Source organism: Vulpes lagopus, chromosome 2, assembly GCF_018345385.1.
Source record: "Vulpes lagopus strain Blue_001 chromosome 2, ASM1834538v1, whole genome shotgun sequence".
Lineage (NCBI taxonomy): Eukaryota > Metazoa > Chordata > Mammalia > Carnivora > Canidae > Vulpes > Vulpes lagopus.
Genome location: NC_054825.1, coordinates 25094030 through 25116624, shown reverse-complemented (window position 1 = coordinate 25116624; position 22595 = coordinate 25094030). Strand labels below are relative to the sequence as shown.

The window sequence follows — 22595 nt, the reverse complement described above, 5'->3', positions numbered from 1 at the left end:
CCCTTGGTGAAAGGCCCAGGGGATGAGGACAGCTAGAAATCTGCAGTGCAATACAAGAGGTGAAAATAGCTTGGAGTAGGATGATGATGTTGGGGTGAAGTGATGGGAACTGTAGGAGGTAGAGTGACCCCTGTTTGGTAATGTTGGTCAGGGATGAGGAAAACCGAGGTGCTAAGGACAGCTGTGGGTTCATGGCCTGTATAACTGAGGGGATGGTGGTGCTATTCAGTTTTCCAACTTCATTTGGTCTGTGGGGACTGATCTGGTCAATATCAAAAGTTCCCTTTAGCTATTATCATTATCACCACCATCATCATCATAGTAACAATAACAATGGTAATCTCAGCAATGTTTTTTATAGTAATCTTTTTAAAATTTTTATTTAAGAAAGAGAGCACGAGCGGGTGAAGGTGGGGGAGAAGCAGAGGGAAAGGGAGAAGCAGGCTTCCCACTGAGTAGGGAGCCTGACTTGAAGCTTGATTCCAGGACTCCAGGATCATGACCTGAGCCGAAGGCAGACATTTAACCCTCTGACCCACCTAGGTGCCTCTATAGTAATGTCTTTATTTTTAAGATTTTACTTATTTATTTGAGACACAGCATGAGAGAGAGAGAGAGAGGCAACACAAGCAGCGGTCAAGAGTAGAGGCAGAGGGAGAAGCAGACCCCTCCTGAGCAGGGAACCTGGCACAGAACTTGAACCCAGGACCCTAGGATCATGATCTAACCTGAAGGCAGACATGTAACTGACTGAGCCACCCAGGCACCCTATAGTATTTTTTTAAAGATTTTACTTATTTGAGGGGCGCCTGAGGGCTCAGTCAGTTGAGCATCTGCCTTTGGCTTGAGTCCTGATCTCGGGGTTGTGGGATCAAGCCCCATGTCAGGCTCCCTGCTTGGCCAGGAGTCTGCTTCTTCCTTTCCCTCTCGCTCGCCCCTCCTCCCCTCACTTGTGCTCTCTTTCTCTTTCTCTCAAATAAATAAAATCTTTTTATTTTTAAAAAGAAAAAATAAAAAGAAAAAATAAAAAGATTTTACTTATTTGAGAAAGAGTATGCATGAGTGGAGGGAAGGGCAAAGGGAGAGAGAATCTCAAGCAGACTCTGCACTGAGCAGGGAGCCCACCATGGAGCTGGATCTCATGACCCTGAGATTATGACCTGATCTGAAATCAAGAGTTAGTTGCTAAACCAACTGATCCACCCAGGCTCCCCTCTCAGCAATAGTTTATTAAGCCTCTGCTGTGTGCTGTGCCAGGAATTGTGCTGAATGAGCACCATGTTCATGTATTTATTCTACAAATGGTAATTTAGTCAAAACAAGAATGTCCTTGTTGGTGAAGTTCACAGTCTAGGTGGAGGAAACAATGAATTAGGCAGGGGAAAAAAAAATCAAGATTTGGGGGTCCCTTCAGATCTCTATTTTTTATTTTTTTAAAGATTTTATTTATTTATTCATGACAGACACAGAGAGAGAGAGAGAAAGAGAGAGAGAGAGAGAGAGGCAGAGACACAGGCAGAGGGAGAAGCAGGCTTCACACAGGGAGCCTGATGTGGGACTCTATCTTGGGTTTCCAGGATCACACCCCGGGTTGAAGGGAGCGCTAAACCACTGGGCCACTGGGGCTGCCCAGATCTCTGTTTTTTAAAATATTTGTTTGGCATTTATTTAATGAGAGCTGGGATAAATAAATTTTCTATTACATGTCCACTTCTTTCTCTATTTTCAGAGTAAAGCATTTATTAAATGGCTTGAAAGCAGTGTGTTCTGAATCATCTTTTATTTCATGGTTTTCCATACTTGGATAATGTCACTCACATACTTCCATGAGTAAAAGTAACTTACATGGATATAGCTTCAAACTCTTAAAAATATTTTAAGAGCATCTTTCTTCTTCTTCTTCTTCTTCTTCTTTTTTTTTTTTTTTTTTTTTTGACTTTCATGGAGGTCAGATGTTTCCTATATTTTGAAGTTCTCTCTCTCTCTCTCTTTTTTTTACTTTTGGGGGAGGGGAGAGGAGGAAGTTTTCTGAATAGTTAACTTCTTGGGAAGCATATTAAAAGTTTGAACTTACTTAAAACCAACCATTCCTTCCAAGGAAACAGCTCTAGGCCATGGATTACTGCACATTGACCTTGCAGCTGGGGGGTGACCACTGCTGACTTACAGGGCTGTCTGCTGGCCAGGGTCAGAGCTGGCCCAGCCCAGTCTACAAGTGCAAAGCATCCTGTACAGGCACACTGCAAGAATGCTCCACAGAGATGGGAGGTGCTAGTGAGGAGGGATTTGTAATTTCCACTTGGAGGGTGCTGTTCAATGTGGCAGGAACTGGACCTTTTTGTGCCAGGAGATCCTTGGAAAATCCCACCCTTTCAGGCCAAAACTTAGCTATTTGTCTACCCTGCTTAGCACATGGTAGATTGCCACTGTTCAGATTTTTAGAAACAAAATAGAAAACTCTCACCAATGGATAGCCAAGAAACCATGTAGATGATGTCTGATTATCAAGTCATCATACTATTAAAACATAAGAATGCCAGCTCTATAAACACAGAGATGCTGGTCTGTTTTCTTATCATGACACACCCCCAGTGCTGAGAACAATATCTGACACACAACTTTTCATTAACTAAACTGAAGTGAATATTTTTTACTTTTTTGAGCCATATGATCTTTGTTGTAACCACTGAACTCTGTATAATATGCCCATACTATAACCCTATAATTTCATTCCTAGTATAGATCCAAGGGAAATTAGTGCGTATGTCCACATAAAAAATGTACTAAAGGATTTACACTGTATTAGTCCTAATTATTCAAAACTGAAAGCCACTCTGATGTCCACTGAAGCTGAGTGGATCAATAAATGGCATTACATTCATACAATAGGATACTATACATACCAGTGACAAAGAACAAACAATTGCTATGTACAACACACCAGATTATTGCAGACACAATGTTGAGCAAAAAAGAGACAGACTCAAAGGGCACCTACTGTATGATTTCATGTATATAAAGTTCAAAACAACCAAAATTAATTTATGGAAGTAGAGATCATATTAGTGGTTGCCTCTAAGAAGTATAAACTGGGAGAGGCTACAAAAAACTGTGGGTGCTGGAAATGGTCTTCCTCTTGGTCTGGGAGGAAGTTCAAAGCCATGTACTAGAGTCAATTACTTCAGTGTTATTTATATTATACCTTGCTAGGGACTGAATGTGTAACCCACCCCCCAAAAGTTCTTCTTTCGAAACCCTAATTCCCAGTGTGATGGTATTTGGAGATGGGGACTTTGGGAGGTAATTAGGTCAGGAGGGTGGAGCCCTTATGATGGGATTAGTGCCCTTATAAAAAGAGACATAAGACAGTTTGTTTCTTCTCTCTCTCTCCTGCCCTACCCGACCTCCCACCTATGTGAAGAAACCAGGAGGAGAGTCCTCACCAGACCCATCCATCCTAGCATTCTGATCTCATACTTACCAGACTCCAGAACTGTGAGAAATAAATGTCTGTTGTTTAAGCCACTTGGCCTATGAAATTCTTGTTATAGTGGCCAGAATCAACTAACACAGATCTCAATTTTTTAAAAAAATGAATAAAATAAAACTAAACAAGTCAGTCTGAATAAATCTCCACAAGATTCTGGTGAATAAAAACAATGCATGTTGCAGAAGGATATGTATAGTATACCATTTATGTAAATGTTAAAAATTTTAAAAATACTATATATAATATGCATATGTTTAGGGGCATATACACCTGTGGTTAAAATACTTAAAGTGGACAGGAAGAAAACATACCAACTTCAGGATAGTGGTGAGAGAAGGGAACCAAAAGATTCTGTAATTATAGTAATACATGTCCTTTTAAAAAAAGAATTAAATGTGATAAAATGCTCTTATTTGTCAAACTTGGGTTAGGAGAACTTGTTTTTCATATTACTGTCTGTACTAAGAAGTATGTTTGAAATATTTAGAATTTTAAAATTCTTTAAAGTGGAAATATAAAATCAATCAGTAGGGACAATGAATGTGCTTTGATAGGCATGGAAATCTGGTTATGGATTCAGTTCCAGGTTTATATCAGTTTCAGCCATCTATTTTTATACTTTGTTATTGTTACCCAGCATCAGGTGGTTCTTGATTCACACAGAGATAGTCCTTGCAAATAGTAACAGTCTTTAAGCCACTTGTCTGGCAGTCTTCTGACACATTAATGAAACTGTTCCAGAAGCTTGCAAGAAGAGTGACAAGAATTTTCTGTTTCAGTTATATTACTAATAATAACTAACAACTGCTCACATTCTTAAATAGACTCTATTTCTAGGAGGTCAGTGAAGGGTTCCTCTTCTAGATTTTGCTTTCATTGCTCAGTAAAAAGTATTATTCAGAAATGCTTTGCAACTTTATAAAATGTTCAATGGGGCCATTTGAAAAATCTGGTATCTTTGAGTCTTAATGGGTCACATATCTTACAAAATTTCAAGTATTACTTCTTTAAAAAGATTTTATTTTATTTTATTTGATAGAGTGGGAAAGAGGGAGAGAGAGAACGAGTGGGGTAAGGGGCCGAGGGAGAAAGACAAACACTCTGCTGAGCACAGAGCCCAATGCTAGGACCCTGGGATCATAACCTGAGCCAAAGGCAGACTCTTAATAGACTGAGTCACTCAAACACCTCAGTATTACTTTTTAATATAGAGCTGTGACTTAAGTCTTGATGTCATTGCTAACACTTTATCTTTTTTTTTTTTTTTTTGCTAACAATATATCTTAAAGCACTCAATACTTTAAATTCTCAACATAAAATAAAATCCCAATCTTGCAATACAGCTTCAGCCTTCTCAGGTTTGTAAAAGTACCAGCTGAACCGTTACATCTAAATTTAATTCATTTAAATAAAGGAAGTATTTCCCTAGTAACAGGTTTTCTTTAGCCAAATAGAGAATAATTTATTTCCTCACTTGAAATGGTCACATCAGCATCTTGCTCTGGCCTGAAAAGTAAAAATTAAATTCTAGATCTCATTGCCCATGTTATTATTACAATAACCCAAAAAAGGTCTAACGAGTCTTCAGTGTGAAGACTGCACATCAGCGAGACTGCACACACGCACCATGCATTTTAAGAGTCTGTGTTCTTGATAATGGCTAATGCTTACTGTGCGTATCATACTTTAACCAAACTGAGTTTGCTCCTAGGTGAATCATAAATAGAAACTACACCAGGTAGAGTTGTCACACAAAGTAAACTTTATTTGCAGCCAATAAGGAGAACACAAGGAATAACTTCCAAAGCCATGACTCCCTGGGCAAGAGTGAATAGGTTCCTTTTATTTAGGGTTAGGATGAATATTTAGAAAGGGGAACCTTGTCACCATATGTAAAGGTTCCCACGGGCATAAGCTTGCTCATGTGCCTTAAGGAAACATGACTATACACACATTGCATGTTCTGTAAGTGATGCTTGTGATCTGCCTTGAGTGGAGATTTTACTATTTCATTGAGGTAAAGGTAACTGTCGGTCTCTCGGACTCCATGGGTCACTCCATGGTCCATCTGTGCAGGTGTGAGTTGGGGGTTAAGTTCAAATTGGTGTGGGTGGGCTGGAGCTCTTCATCCCAGCAGTTGTTAGTGCTGTGAGGGGTAGTTTCTGTTTCTTCCTGGGATGCTATGCCTGTGAGCTGCAAAGAAGAGCGTAAGGAAAAATGTGGAACCAAAGTCAGTGGGTGGGTTTAGGCAGGTGAGCAGTAAGAGTCAGGTCTTGGGGTCCAGCTGTTGACAATGTGACACTGAACCCTGGCTTATGAAACAACTTGACGGAAGACACTACTTCCTTACTCCACCCCACCTGAATAATTATTTTCTCACCATCTGAATGTTACTACTATATTTTTGCCAGTATTTCATGGTGTGTGTGTGTGTGTGTGTGTGTGTGTGTGTGTGTGTTTCAATCTTCCTCATAATAGCTGTTCTTTCTGACTGCACATGTGGCAGAGGAGTGTGGTGCAGAAGGAGGGTGGGTCTGGTTTTGGATTCCTGCTCTACCATTAATTCTTTGTGCAATCTTTTAACCTTTGCGAGCTTTGTGCAAGTCATTATTTACTCTTTCTAAGCTTCAGTTTCTTGCCCATAAAATGGAGACAATAAAACTTAATTCAGAGGGTCATTGTCAGGTGAACATGAAACAATTTGTGGAAAATGGTTAGCACAGTGTGGGCATGTGTTAAATCTTCAATAACTATTAGCCGCCACCACCACCATCATCATTACTACTTACTAAAATGAGCACATTTGTTCTCTGGTCCTGCTGGTTTGTAAAGACCATACATAACCTTCATCTTCAAACATGAAGCAACTTGGATTCATTGATTCATTCAGTAACGATTGAGTGCTTGCTCAATGAGCAAGTTAGACCAGAGCTCCACCCTTAAGGAACTTCCATTTTTAGTGTGATTTGTGCATTTGCAAATTTCTTTCTGGGTGGAATCATCAGGTGGTGGTTGTTGTTGCTCTTTCACAGAGGCCTGCTCTTTCAAAGTGTTCTTGCTTGTTACTCGATTATTGATAGATCTTATTAATAATGGCTTGAGGTCTTCTAAGCTTCTCCTTAATAGTATGTGCTCCTCTGTGGGCACTGCGTTATTTATGTGCCACACTAGAAGTGCACGTTCATCACCAGACTTCTTTGCATATGTTTTTACAAACGCATTAAGCTGTTCATTTTCCGTGGAGTGAAACAGAAAGCCTTGTTTTCACGCTCTGCTGTGTTTAGTCTCAAAATGTCATTGTAGCTTGGCAGGGTCTATAAAACTAATTTGCAAAATTTACTACACAAAACATATTTAGGACTTGGGTAATTTTTATTGCCATAAAAGGTGACTTCTCAAAACAACTAAACATCATTGTTCTCTCTTGCCTTGGAGTGGGCTTTGAATAAGCATTTCCAGTGCATTGCTTCTGTCACCTATTGTCAGTGAGGCTAATGCTTCAAAGAATTGGCCTACGGTGGGATATTTGATATTTTGTCCTGATCAAGCTCATCATATTCAAATTTTCTTCTTCTTCTTTTAAAGATTTTATTACTTATTTTTTTAATTCATGAGAGACACACACAGAGAGAGGCAGAGACACAGGCAGAGGGAGAAGCAGGCTCCACGCAGGGAGCCCGATGTGGGACTCGATCCCGGGTCCCCAGGATCAGGCCCTGGGCTGAAGGCGGCACTAAACCGCTGAGCCACCCGGGCTGCCCAAATTTTCTTCTTAAATATCCTGTTTTTCACTAGTGAAATTCATTTTTAGTTTTTAAGGGTAATTTTAAAAGCTTAGTTGAAGAAGATCTTACATGTATATACATTAGCTATTCAGGCACGTCCCATGGCTAACGTAGGATAGTGCCTCAATGAGAAGAATAACACAGAAACTTGTTACTGAAAGACTGATGAGAGCATGATAAGGAGTGCCGTTGCCCTGTGGTCACTGATGTGTTCCCATTTGGAATTATAACACATTTGGATGTGGATATTGTTGCCTGAGTTTTAAACATAGTTAAAACATAGTTTAGAGGGGCACCTGGGTGGTTCTGTGGTTGAACGTCTATCTTTGGCTCAGGGTGTGATCCTGGGGACCTGGGATGGAGTCCTGCATCAGACTCCACACAGGGAGCCTGCTTCTTCCTCTGCCTATGTCTCTGACTTTCCCTGTGTCTCTCATGAATGAATAAATAAAATCTTTAAAAGCCAAAAATATAGTTTAGAAATTTGAATTTTTAGGGAGTAACATGTAGCAGCTTTCTGTTTAGATGTGTATAGATGACTTATAGACGTGTATCAGACACTGGCAGTACCCTGCCCATGTCATCTCAGCCCATTCCAGAGATCTGCAGCTTCAGTGGACTTTCCATACACAGTGGCAGCCTGTCCCCTCAAGCACCTGTGTTTCTCTGCTTGGAACTTTCTCTGGCTGTCCTCTTCAGAAGCTACAGTCCCTCTGAGCCACATACAACCAGGAGGAACTAGAATTGGTGAATAAATCCCCCAACTCGTTCCTTAGACAATCCTGAGGTGTGTCCACACAGTCTCTCGAGGGGCACAGTTGGATTGATCATCAATTGCCCAAAGTGCTAACCTGTTCATTAACATACCTTCATTGGCTTTCTCCTTTTCCTGTCTCACTTCCCCACACCCTCATCATGCTTCTCCAGATTATGTTCCTCCAAAATTACTTGCTTCCAAATCACTGACATGGGACTGCTTTGAGGGGAGCCCACAGTTAGACGCTGTGAACATTAAATGAGGTAGAAGGATTCCCACCTAACAGATAGGGCTGTGGTGGGCACAAAATGAAGTGGCTGTCCAGTGCACAGTAGTTCTCCCAGTTACCACACCTATGCTACCTCTTTCCTTTTGAAGAACTGTTCTCCTTCCCAAAAGAACTGCCTCCCTGGCCACAGTGATTGGTTGAGATTGGAGACTTGATCCAAGCCATGAATAACACCCCACATCATTACAATTGTAATTGTCCATGGAGAGAATGTAACCCACACTGGAATAACCAGAAAACTTCCCAGGATTTTTCTAACTGATGCTATGAGAAGAGAACTTCTTTCCTCTCAGAGCTATGAAGTTATGAACCCAGAACTGACCTCAGTCATCTCTCTTACCACACAGAGAAGCCTGCTCACAATGCAAGAGTATACAGTGAATTCTCAGAGAGGCAAGGGATGAGCACTAGAAGCATCTCGGTGGCATTGGAATCTCTAGGACAGTCGATCCTAAACCAGCTCCACTCTGTCCCTCCCCACAGTCTGGTTATGTGGACTTCTCTAACACATCACCGTGTTGGCATATGCTAGTTAGAGACTTTATCACTTACAACCAAAGACCCTTACCACAGATGTTTAACTCTGGGGCAGAAAGTTGGATTGGGAGTGAGAATGTAAAGCAGGAGGATCACTGTTTAGATACCATGTTTTTCAGTCCTACAATATCCATTTGATTTTTTTTTAGTTTCCAGATTTCTCCTGAACTTCTCATCTCTTCACCCAGTACATGCATCATTCACTGTAGACTCTTTAACATATTTGTCAAAGTTATTTTCAAGTCCTTGTCTGCTAAATCTAACATCTGTTTGAGTCTGTTTCTATTGACTGGTTTATGTCTTAATTATGAGTCACACTTTTCCTTTTCTTCACATATCTAGTAGTTTTTGGATAGTGAACATGGTGAATACGTTCTAGACACTGGACGCTGTTATCTTCCTCTGATGAACATTGTCATGCAATAGGCAGAGAAATTATTGGTTGGATTACATCTCCTAAACTTGCTTTTAGGGGTACCTGGGTGGCTCAGCGGTTGAGCATCTGCCTTTGGCTCAGGACATGATCCCGAGGTTCTGGGATCAGGTCCTGCATTGGACTCCCTGCAGGGAGCCTGCTTCTCCCTCTGCCTATGTCTCTGCCTCTCTCTGTGTCTTTCATGAATAAATAAAATCTTTAAAAAAATGTTTATGACTGGCTTTTAGGTTTTATTAGAATGGGTCTATTTTAATTTTAACCTTAGTGGCAGGGTGAATGCCTTAGTCAGAGATCCAGTCTTTACTCAGAATTCGGCCCTGGCACAGTTTCAGCTGAAAGCTTGAGCTGTTTACCAAACTGCTATAGCTTGGTAAGACTTTCAACTCCAAATTCTGTTTTCCCTGTGATAGGCAATTGTGGAAATCTCTGCTCAACCTCTCTCAGCCATTGGCTGTTGTTTTCCTCTTAGAATCCTTAGAGTTTCACCTGGACATGTACATCAAGGGTCAGCCAAGGATTTGAGAATAGTTTTAGCACCATTTTTGGGGGGCTTCCCACTCTGTGACTGAGTCTTTTCCAGAATTTTCTCTTTAATCTTCAGTCACTTTTGTTGCAATTCCTCAGAATCATTAGTCCCTCAATGACCTGTGTAATGTACAGCGGTTGAGAACCCTGTTAGGGGTTCTCAAAATGTGGTCCCCAGACCAATGGCATTAGCCTCCTGTGGGAACTGGTTAGAAATGCAAAATTTTGGGCTCCACCCCAGGCCTAGTGAATCAGAAACTCTAGGGCTGGAGCCCAGCAATCTATATTCTAACAAGCTCTCCAGAGAGCTTGTTTGAGAATGAGTGCCTTAGGGCAAAGCTATACAGGACTTTCCCTTCCTTTACTATCTGGCTGCTCTCCAATGCTGTTAAATAGGTTGGTGGGGTTTTTGTGTGTGGGTGTGGGTGGGGGTGTCCAGAATTTGTAATCATTATTTGTAGAAGGGATTAGCCATAAACAAGCTACTCCGTCAGATGGGAATTTGGACGTTCACTTTTCAGGATACATTCTACACTATATACTGTTTGATTTTTTCTAAGAATCTATGTTCTTTGTCATTTAAAATACAAATTTAAAATACTTTGTGTGTGTGTGTGTGTGTGTGTGTGTGTGTTTCAATAAAAGTTTATTTACAAAAAACAGACAATGGGTCAGCTCTGGCCCTAGGACCATAATCTGCCAATCTCTGGTCTGTTTCAAAGCTCATGAGAAGCCTTGCTGGGACCACTCCATGGCGGGTGGCCCAGTGGTTCTTTTTTTTTTTTCTTTTTTTTTTTAAGATTTTATTTATTTATTCATGGTAGACATAGAGAGAGGCAGAGACACAGGCAGCAAATTTAAAATACTTTTAATTGCGATTTGAATAGAATGTTTGTAAAATCCTGGAAGCACTTTATCGTTTTATGGAACACAGCTTGAAAATCTCTAGTTTAAACCATATGATTGACAGTATGGGTGGGGATTAGCTTCAACCATGCATAGGAGTATCTCTATGGCAACTGTCACCATAGCATCAGGCCTAGGACAGAAGTAGTAAACGAGCTTGTAGAGGGTCAGGAGGAATGCAGTGTGGTATCTTTCTGAGTCCCATTCCAGGAAATCCCAGAGACATGCCTCATACCTTGACAGAAGAAGACTGCAGATAGTAGCCAGATGAAAATGACCTCTTTGCTAAGAGCTGGCTGCTCATTGCCAGCATTCCAACCTGTTTTCAGAAGGAGGCTCTTCACTCCTGTGCCCCATATTCCTATCAGCTTTGGTTGATCAGGCCTCACGTGTTAACATTCACCTGCTGTCTTTGCTCCTCCATAAGTACAGGGACTCCCCCTCAAAAGGAGTTGACCTTAAGTTTCTCAGTATGCCCACCCTGCCAGACCTATGGAATGAAGAGGAAGTTCATCTAAAAAATCACCTCGTCTTCTCCTTTCCTCTGCCTGCACCCCCACACAGACCTGCTGGGGTTTTGTCCACTAGCAAGCAGGCACTGGGCAGTGCTTCCTCAACTTTAATGTGTACACGGGTTCCCTGCGGATCTTGTTACAACGTAAATCTTGATTTAGTGGGTGTTACGGGCTGAACAGTGTTCCCTCAAAATTCATATGTTGAAGTCCTAACCCCCACTACATTAGAATGTGACTGCATTTGGAGAAAGGGTCTTTAAAGAGGTAATTAAGATTAAATTAGGTCATTGAGGCAGGCTCTAATCTACCTAAGATGAATGATCTCCTTAGAAGAAGAGGGGAAAGGGGGCGCCGGGGTGGCTCCATCAGTTAAGTGTCTGCCTTCGGCTCAGGTCATGATCTCAGGGTCCTGGAATCGAGCCCTGTGATGGGCTCCTTGTTCAGTGGGGAGTCTGCTTCTCCCTCTCCCTCTGTCCTTCACCGAAGTTCATGCTCTCTCTCTCTCTCAAGGAAAAAAAGAAGAAGGGAAGACAGACACAGAGGGAAGACCATGTGAAGACAGGGAGAAGATGGCCATCTACAAGCCAAGTAGAGAGGCTCCAGAGGAAACCAACCCTGCATACACCTTGACCTTAGACTTTAAGCCTCCAGAACTGTAAGAAAATATATTTCTGTTGTTTAAGCCACCAGTCTGTGGAACTTTGTCATAGCATCCTTAGCTGACTAATACAGTAAGTGGGTCTGGGGAGGGAAATAATTTGCATTTCTAATAAGCTCCTGGATGATGCTGATACTGCTGGTCTAAGGACCACACCTTGAGTAGCAAAGACCTGGAGAATGTGATCCCTTTTTGTTTGATGGCAATGTCAACAGCTTCCCAAATCACTGAGTCTGTGGGGCAGAAGAGCGCTTCTTTCTTAAGCTCTGCCTTCCTTAAGATGGCTAAGGCAATTGTCTCAGCCTTTTTTATTTGCATTACTTTTGAGATATTATAAATATGAGGAACCTTTCAGGGGATGAGGTTAGATTATATAAGCAAATTAGATGGACTGGATAATAACAGTAGATAACTGGGGAACTCACACCCCGTCTAATGTGGGCAGCTGCCACTCTCTCTCTGACCCAGAATATGAGCCTTTGTCATATTTTCCAAAGTTTCAAGAGAAGCTAGAAATTTAGATTTTTACATTAAATCTCTAAATTTTCTAACTTCTTTTTTTTTTTTTTATTTAAGATTTTACTTATTTATTCATGAGAGACAGAGAAAGAGGCAGAGACACAGGCAGAGGGAGAAGCAGGCTCCATGAAGGGAGCCCGATGTGGAACTCAATCCGGGGTCCGGGGTCTCCAGGATCACTCCCTGGGCCGAAGGCAGACGCTCAACCGCTGAGCCACCCAGGCGTCCCTAAATTTTCTAACTTTTAAATGTTGGCAACTCCATCCATTTATTTTTGAGATGTGAGAGCTCCCTGAGGTCCTTGACATGTTCTTGATTTGTATCTTGTTTTGGGAACATACGTAGGTAAAAATTCATCAAGCTGTGTGATTAAGATTTGTATAATTTACTCCTAGTAATTTATGCCACAATAAAAAATCTGCATGGGAATGATGCATATCAACCTCAAGGTCACCTGTGGGGTGGAGGCGAGGCAGGAATGGGGTTAGTTCTACCTACATCCCCATCATGTTTCTTTAAAGAGATAGAACTGAAGCACATATGGGAAATCATCATAGCTGTCTCAGCAGTGTCCAGGTTTTCTGCCTCATTTTGTTCTGTATGTTTGAAATATTTCATAATTAAATATTTTTAATATTAAAAATAATAATGCCTGAGAATACCAATACTATACGGGCCAAACCAAACCCTCTGGAAGTTTCTGAACTATTCTTTTGGTCTTGCTCTGAGGCTGTATTGCTGTTTAGATAAGAATGTTCATGGGCCTGACCCAGCTGTCCTACATGTGTCAGTAAATACCTGTCCTCCCCATGCCATGTGTGTGACATGATATGATCCTACTCACTGAGCCCAACATCCTATAGGACTTTCTTACTAGAAGCAGTGTTCTCACTGTAGCTTCAGATGTAGTGAAAATACAGTTTATACATCAACCCAAATGTGAAGACACTGTGTTGGGTTCACAGTTCAGGGCTACCTGAGAATAGGCTTCTCCGATCTTAAAAGCAATACAGCCTAATGGTTAATCTCACTGGGTCCAAACCTGGCGCTTCTGCTTACTTGTTGCGTACTCTCCTCAGGCAAATTAATCTTGGCTTCAATTTCCTCACATGTAACACGGGAATGATAATAGTATCTACCTACCTGGGTTTACGTGAAGATTTAAGTTTGCTGAGTGATGGGTGCATGACTTTCAAAAATCATCAGCTATTATTAAGTACCTTTTTAAAAAAAGGTTTTATTTATTTATTCATGAGAGGTACACAGAGAGAGGCAAAGACACAGGCAGAGGGAGAAGCAGGCTCCATGCAGGGAGCCCGACGTGGGACTCGATCCAGGGTCTCCAGGATCAGGCCCTGGGCCGAAGGCAGGTGCTAAACCACTGTGCCACCCGGGCTGCCCTATTATTAAGTACTTAACATTAGTGAAGTTTTAGTTCAAATATCTTTTCTACATTATGGATTAAATTTGAGGTCACAGCATTAAGAAATTGATAGGTGACCACCAGGCCTTGAAGAGAAAGTATTTTCAACTCTGATTCAGGAGCAAATGTGATCAGTCATAGATACCGTTGCAGAAGCAGAGGTGGGTAACACTCACTTTCAGCCTTCAAGAGACTGACCTGTTTGCATCCTTTGTGAAAGACCCCAAACTGCTAAATTAAAACTCTGGGGAAAAGAGAGTCATGGAGGCTCCAGGCTGGTTCACTTACTGGCTGCTGAAACCTCAGGACTAGGGCACCTGCCCCTCCCTCTGGATGGTGGCGTTGCTACAGCAGCCTGGCTTGTTGACATGCAGTGTTGTTGTTTGGGGCTTGTTGCTCAAGGTAATTATATTCCTCCCAGGAACAGCACCCTGCTGGCAGCTTTGTGGCCCAGAAAGAGCTTTAGCAGTGACTAATAAAGCTGTGAAGGATGCATGCACCCAGATCCAAGAAAATCCATTCCCTAAAGGAATATGATTTCAACGACTTCTTAGTTGGTGCTTCTTTGCCTTTTAAGCCACAAGCATTAAGTTTGTCTGACATTCCCATTATCCCATTCTGCATTCTCCAGTAAGGCTGTAAACCCCTGAGTAAATCACTGAGACAATCACCTGAATGTAAGAGAGAAGAGCTAATTACCTCTGAGAGTACATTTCCTATGTGGGTCTTTCCTTGAATCTCAGGAGATACATTCTTGGAGCATTCCTGCTGTCTCCGGTTCAGAAGGCCCACAGATGTGCTGGACTGTCTGTCTTTCCCTTCCATTGGCCTGAAAAACTCCTGTGGCATGTCCTATTGTCTGCCCAACAGAACTTGGGAGTTGCCCTGGTCATTCCCACTCTCCTTCACCCCTAAATGGGTAACCCAAACCTCCTACTTCATTAATGTCTTTGACATCTGTCCAAGTGCCATGGCCCCAGTTCAGGCCCCAGTGCCCTTCCCTGGTTCCTGTCGCACACACAGGCTCCCTGGCCTACCTGCCCTTGAGCTCACCCTTATGCAATGCTCCTCTACTCTGCTGCCAAGCGGGTCTTTCCAAAATGTAAATCTGATGCCAACTCTCAGCTTAAAATCTTTTAATGCTGTCCCTCCCCCCACCCACACACTGTATTCAGACTAAATATTCCCAGTATTGCCAGAATTCTGAGTTGTCAAGAAAGGCCAGAAATCTGGATTTTTATGTGAATTCCCCCTGCCATTTTGCTTATTTTTAGAGCTATTACATTTTCACATTAAAAAAATTAGAAAACATTATTGCAATAAGTCTTCCACCCACTCCTGGCCCCAATTCCCTAACTGACGAGGCCACCTCTGTTACCAGTTACTTCTGTAGCCTTTCAGACATACACAGAAACACATGCATACACATTCGCACACACTTTTTTTTTAATATAGATGATAGCCAATTTTTTTATGATATAAAATTTTAAACTTCTGAGGGTCAAATAGGACGCATTTGCATCCACGGTCATAAATTATGTAGGCATGTGCTATGACCCACTTGATCGAAAGTTGCCTGAAGACAGGGGTGAAGCTTTGTCTTGGCATCCCCCTCTATACCTGGCATGATATGATGCTTTGCACATAGCTAGCACTCAATAAGTGCATCCATTTATACATTTATTAAACACCACTTTGTGCCTATTGCTGGGTCTGTCACAGACATCCAGGTGAACTGTGACAAGGGCACCCTCTGAGGAAACATGAGAGCTGTTAGTTAAGTCTAGGTAAGTCTCCAGCCCTGGGGAAACATAACCAGAACTCCACCGGCTATAGGTTCACCAGCCCCACCCCCACCCCACTTTCCCTGGTTACCTGATTCTACAACAAATGGACAGAAAAAGCAGATCACATCCTGTTCACAGGCTTGGCCCGACAGGGTTTCGGCTTGTGCTGACACCAGCATTCCCAAGCCAGCTGTCATTCCCAGAAGTGGTGATTCCATTTTTTGCCCTCCACCAGGTCAAGGCAAGCTGGAACGGGCCAGAAACCACAGGCACAGGCAGTTTGCTGACTCCTCCTGGGGCGCTGGGCTGGGCTCCTGGAATGAGTAAGGCCTTTTCAAGCTTCTTCATGTTGGGAGAAGACTCACTGCTCAGGTGGTTTGCAGCCCTTCTCCTAAGTTAGATCCTATTTGCTCACTAGCCTGTGGGCCTGGTCATCCCTGGCTGGTTAGCATGCAGGACTGTGGCAGGACAAGGAAATAGGTTCAGTTCATGATATGGTGAACCCTGCTGAGGAAACGTAACAAACTCTTATCACAGTTCTCCTGCTCCCCAACCCCCTATCCTTGGAGAAGGATGTTTCTGCCATGACACAGGACAGGTGGGTGTCACAGGCAGCATGCTTCTGTGGAGGGGTCATAGGCAATCCCCCTGGAACTGTGCTGTGACCTCCTCTCTTTCTCTCCCATTCAAGAGGCCATTCTGGAACGTAAGCTGGTGGGAGCATGAATTTGTTCTAAGACTCACTTTGAAAATATTCTAATTGTAGTGCTATATGAATCTTACTCCCAAAGCTCATATAAGTGAGACTGGTCATATTCCTTTCTTTATTTCAAGTTACCTTGAACTTGAAGACCTCATCCTCTATGCAGGCGGGAAAATAATATTGGTAGGTAGCAGGTGGAGCAGCCTCTCTCTCTTTCCCTGGGGATGTGTGAAAATCCAGGAGGTTACATAGACCTGGAAAAGAGACTAATCCACTTTTCTCCTGAGACCAAGTCTTCTGCTGACATACCCCCAGGCTGTCCCTGCAGAGAAGGCTTGTGCAGCTTCCATTCCAAGCTTGGGAATCTTGGCTAACGCAGGGAATCTGAAGCCAAAGCTCTAAGCCTCAGAGAGACACCACAAAGCTGCTGCATAGAAGTCCTGCCCTCCTGCCCACCTGCCTCAGGCACCGTAGGGAGTACATTCCGGTCTGCAATGCCTGGAGTCCACTAATCTCCAATCCCTCCTAGGCTCCAGGCTTTCAGAAAACATAAGCCAGGTTGTCTGCACAAACAACTTCTGCATTTGGCCCCCAAACCAACCTCCCCAAGGCAAGGCTGGCTTCCTGCTCAGAAAGAAGAAATTAAACACAGGAAAAACAAACCCCCGTGCAAAGAGCTCAAAATATTACCCTACCACCTAATTTGTATTAGAATAAACTAATCATTCACAGATTTCTGTACATGACAAAATTCAGTACTCATCATGAGTCCATTGTGGCACATGTCACAGCTTATGCGGTGCCGCCATTGCTTTGTTCTAAAGTAGAGCAGGGAAAAAATGGATCTTCTGTCCTCACCCTTGCTTTATTTCCCCCATTCACTGATTGTCCTTGGAACAAAAAAATAAAAACGCTTCTCCCTGAGGAAGTGATTTCTAGGCAGAAGATTATCAAAGGGGCTGCTGCCCAGTGCCCCAATTAATTGTACCAAATCCAGTCAATGATGAAAATACAAGCATCACCTTATTACGATAATTCTGCAACACTGATTAAAGTGGAAGTGGCATTAAAACCATTTCTATTCCTAAAACTATCTTCTCCACTTAATTAGCACTTTCTTAACAATCCATTTTCAAATTAATCTGGCTAAGGACAATGTCAGTGAACCAGAGCTGAATAGCCTCTGGTCTAGGAGAGGTCTGCATCGATAATATGGTGACTGCCTTCATGTATTAGTGTATGTTATATTTGGGCAGGTAAGGGACCCAAGCACTTGAAGTAGCAAAATGGAGACCTTGAGGTTTGAGTTCTTCAGGATGTTTATTCAAGCTGTGCATCAACTAGGATCTCAGTAGCAGGTCTGTGGACTGGTTCTGTAGCTGACACCACTGCAGAATATAGGATCAGGGCCATTCTCAGCCTCTTCTGGAATCAATGTTTACTATCCAGGGCAAAAGTGCATCTGTCTTGAGGTTGCCCATAATGACAAATGCTCAAGACTACTCATACATAAAAAAATACAAAAGCAAACGAAACCCAGAAATCATTTTTACCTATCAGATGGTTGGTGATTAAAACCACAGATAGTACATATTATAGATGAGCTTGCAGGCAAACAGTAGATTCATAAATCATTGATAGGAGTATAAATGGCCCAGTCTTTTTGGTGAGTAATGTGTCAATGTCTATTTGAATTCTTAAACGCTCATGCCCTATTTCCTGGCAGTTGCATGGAAATGTACCATACAAATATACTTGCAAGTGTATGGCAAGAAAGGAAAACTGTACAAGGATGTTTCCTGAAGAATTGGTGGCAATAGAAACAAACTGGAAACCAGTTAAATATTTCTCAACAGGAATATGGTTAAATACATTAAAGGACAGCCACGTGAGGGAATTTTGTGATCATTTAAAAGGATGTGGTCAGGAGCGCCTGAGTGGCTTAGTTGATTAAACACCAACTCTTGGTTTCAGCTTAGGGTCATGAGATAGAGCCCTGCTTTGGGTTCTGTGCTCAGCAGGGAGGCTGCTTGAGGTTCTCCCTCTCCGTCTGCCCCTCCCCCTGCTCACATACTTCCTCTCTCTCTCTCAAAAATAAATAAAAACTTAAAAAAAAAAAAGGATGTGGTCAAATAGTTGTTTTGATGACTGTAACTCTGTAATATACGGTTGGCCCTTGAACAACAGGGGTCTGAACTATACAGTTCCACTTATACATAGAATTTTTTTGATAGATACAGTACTCTAAATTTATGTTCTCATCCTTATGATTTTTAATAACATTTTCCTTTCTCTAGCTTACTTTATTATAAGAATACCATATATAATATATGTAACATACAACATATGTGTTAATTGACTGTTTATGTTATTGGCAAGGCTTCCAATCAATAGTAGGATATCAGCAGTTATGTTTTTGGGGAACCCAAACTTATGTCTGGATCTTTTTTTTTTTTTTAAGATTTTATTTTATTTATTCATGAGAGACACAGAAAGAGGTAGAGACACAGGCAGAGGGAGAAGCAGGCTCCCCATGGGGAGCCTGATATGGGGTTCGATATCAGGACCCCAGGATCATGCCCTGAGCCAAAGGCAGACGTTCAACAGAGCCACCCTGGCATCACTATACCTGGATCTTGATGGCACAGGGCATCAGACCCCTAATCTCCGTGTTAAGGGCCAATTGCAGTTTAAAATCAGGAAATGTGATGCCTGTGACTTTGTTCTTTTTCAAGATTGCTTTGGCAATCTGGGGTCTTTTGTGGTACTATACAAATGATTATTTTTTTCTATTTCTGTGAAAAATGCCATTGGAATTTTTATAGAGATTGTTTTGAATCTATAGATTGCTTTGGGTGGTATAGACATTTTTTTTAAAAGATTTTATTGATTTATTCATAGAGATCAGAGAGAGAGAGAGAGAGAGAGAGAGAGAGAGAGAGAGAGAGACACAGGCAGGCAGAGGGAGAAGCAGGCTCCCTGTGGGGAGCCGGACATGGGACTCGATCCTGGGTCTCTAGGATCATACCCTGGGCTAAAGGCGGCGCTAAACCGCTGAGCTGCCCTGGTATAGACATTTTAACAATATTAATACTTCTAATCCTTGAACATGGACTATCTTTCCATTTACTTGTGCCTATTTGAATTTCTTTGATCCGTGTTTTATACTTTAAGTGTACAGATGGTTTACCTTCTTGTTTAAATTTATTCCTAAGTATTTTATTGTTTCCAATGCTATTTTAAATGAGATTGTTTACTTAACTGCATTTTAAAACAGCTTGTTGTTAGTATATAGAAATACAACAGATTTTTTTACAACTGAAAAATAAAAGGACATGGTTAATCTTCATGCTAAAGTAGAAAAAAACCTCTAATATAGAGGAATAAATTAAAAACCAGGATATAAAATGCTGTTATTTTTTTTCTGGAAGGATAGATGAAATAGTAATGTGGTTATTTTTCTAAAAATATACATATAATCCAAAAAAGAAAAAAAACAGAGTACCTGGAAAGTGGTAGACCATTTTTCCTCATTCTTTGTCCTTACTGATATATATATTTTTTTAAAAAGTGTTTTTGTTGGGATCCCTGGGTGGCGCAGCGGTTTGGTGCCTGCCTTTGGCCCAGGGCGCGATCCTGGCGACCCGGGATCGAGCCCCACGTCAGGCTCCCGGTGCATGGAGCCTGCTTCTCCCTTTGCCTGTGTCTCTGCCTCTCTCTCTCTCTGTGACTATCATAAATAAATAAAAATTTTAAAAAAAAAGTGTTTTTGTTTGTTTGTTTGTTTTGTTTTTTTTTTGTCTTTAAGAATGAGACATGAGGCTACAGAGGCGCCTGGGTGGCTCAGTTGTTGAGCGTGTCTGCCTTCAGCTCAGGGCAGGATCCTGGAATCCCGGGATTGGGTCCTGCATCGGGCTCCTGCAGGGAGCCTGCCTGCTTCTCCCTCTGCCTCTATGTGTCTCTCATGAATAAGTAAATAAATCTTAAAAAAAAAAAAAAAATGAGGCTGTATGTGTATAAAAGTTGAAACATGTCTATGACAGATTGTGCTTTCCAAAAATGGCCAGGGCAATATTCCTGGTTCTACAGGCCCTTCTAGAACTTTGTTACTCCCGATCAGGAGGTGGTTTATTCACTCCTCTGGGTGGGACTTTGACAGCTTTGGCAATGAGAAAACCATGGAAACGACACTGTGTGACTTCTGGGGCTATGCGCAGAATGGCCATACAGCTTCTATGAGGATCATGCTCTCTCTTGGGATGCCTACCCTTGGAATGCAGTCATCATGCTGTAAGGAATCCCAACCTAGTACACAATTCAGTGGTTTGGAGTATGTTCACAGTTGTGCAAACATCACTGCCACCTAATACCAGAAAATTTCTATCACCCCAAAAGGAAATCCTATACTATCCTATCCAATCCCCCAGGCCCTGGCAACCACTATCTTTTTTCTCTATGAATTTGCCTATTTTAGATACTCCAGATAAATGGAATCATACAATATGTGGCCTCTTGTATCTGGCATCTTCCACTTAGCATAATGTTTTCAAGGTCCATCCATGTAGTATGTATCAGTACTTCATTCCTTTGGGTGGCTGAATAATACTCCATTGTATAGATACACATTTGTTCATCCACTCATCACTTGATGGATATGTGGGTTGTTTTCACTTACTGGTTATCAGGAATGATAGTGTTATCAACATAGACATAGAATTTTTTGTGTGGACATGCCCTCAAATCTCTTAAGTACTTTAAAATCACCTATTAGGGGCACCTGGGTGGCTCAGTGGTTGAGCATCTGCTCAGGTCATGATCCCGGGGTCCTGGGATTGAATCCCGCACTGGGCTCCCTGAAGGGAGCCTGCTTCTCCCTCTACCAATGTTTCTGCCTCTCTCTATGTGTCTCTCATGAATAAATAAAATCTTTAAAAAAATTTAAAAATAAAATCACCTATTAATATTAAATAACACATAATACGTAATAATTAAATGATACACAATTAAGATAATTCTTATTCATCAAAACAGGTTTTCTATAGAGCAGCCAACCTGCTCCCTCATAGTAATGCAATGTCCTATAGAACACCACATAGACTTAATAAAATAGCACTACTTCCAGACTTTTCACTAATTTACATAAGCCTTTCACCGAATCAGTCTGAGCTAATGACATACCACTTTACTACCTAAAAAAAACTATTATGTGGTATTCAAAATTTCTCTCTTTATGTTCCACGATGAAACCTATCACTTTAATTTGACACACAGGGAAAGACTTCGGTCCCTTCAGGAATTTGGGATCTGATTTACAATTCTTAAGAACACAGCCTTGTGCTGTACTGTGACTTACTTTTTGGGTTTATTTAATAAAACTTCAGGAAAAAAAAAACTTCAGGAAAAATAGGCTGTATTTAAAAATAAATTCTGTACAAGCTTCATCACGGTCATTTGGAGTCTGCCGTATGCTTCACATTCATCTCGTAAGGAAACAATGAGATGCTTCTCTGGGAAACTGCTGTAGAGGCTACTTGTAGAGGAGAAACCACACTAATAAGACAGTGTGGATGCTTTCCCTGATGGAAAATTACAAGTTTGCTTGGTTTCAATCGTTGGCACCAAATCCTGGGTTCCTCATCACTGAATTGACTTCTTTCCACTTGGCTTTCTCTCGGCCAGTGTCCTGGCACACTATCAGAGGGAAAAATAATTAGAAAGAAGTGTCTTTTAGGGTTGAGGAGCGCTGGTAGCTTACCAGATGGAGAGAAACACAGAGCTTCACACAAACCCCTGTCCGGACAGAAGCACTACTTGTCCTCCTGCTTACATAAACCATACACAGTATTCATGCCTCCTGAGACGTGCACACTGAGAGTGCCAGGATGTTTCCCTCTTCTTCAGGGGAAGCCTCTGGTGGTTCTTCAGGGCATGAGCAGTGACCCAACTGTTGTTAGTCCCAAAGAATTTTCCAAGAGCTCCGCTCATCTTCTCAGAATTCTTCTGCTGCCATGGGATCTAAGGCATCTTATTCCTGGTTTGCTCATCATTCAGGTTGTGAGTGTGGGGTGGGGAGTCAAAAGCAGCTTTATAATTTTTGTAGAAATAACAATTGCTAATTGTAAAATTGTCAACTACAGATATGTAGCTAAAAAGCATCTGATATCTCACCTTTCAGGATCCAGTGGGTCACTTTGGTTTTTCTAGTAATCTCTGCTTGATATGTAATTATTCATAGAGCATTTCTCAAATATACTTATGAACGTGG

General features: G+C 41.7%; 1 protein-coding gene across 1 annotated transcript in view; it reads right to left on the bottom strand.

The window, feature by feature from the left end:
• Positions 1 to 5271: 5271 nt before the first annotated feature.
• Positions 5272 to 22595, bottom strand: part of STN1 (STN1 subunit of CST complex) — a 63376-nt gene continuing 46052 nt past the window's right edge. The window contains exon 9 of the mRNA XM_041745041.1: positions 5272 to 5683. Within this exon, the coding sequence (XP_041600975.1) occupies positions 5631 to 5683 (53 nt within the window). The 3' untranslated portion in view covers positions 5272 to 5630. The remainder of the gene's footprint in view (positions 5684 to 22595) is intronic.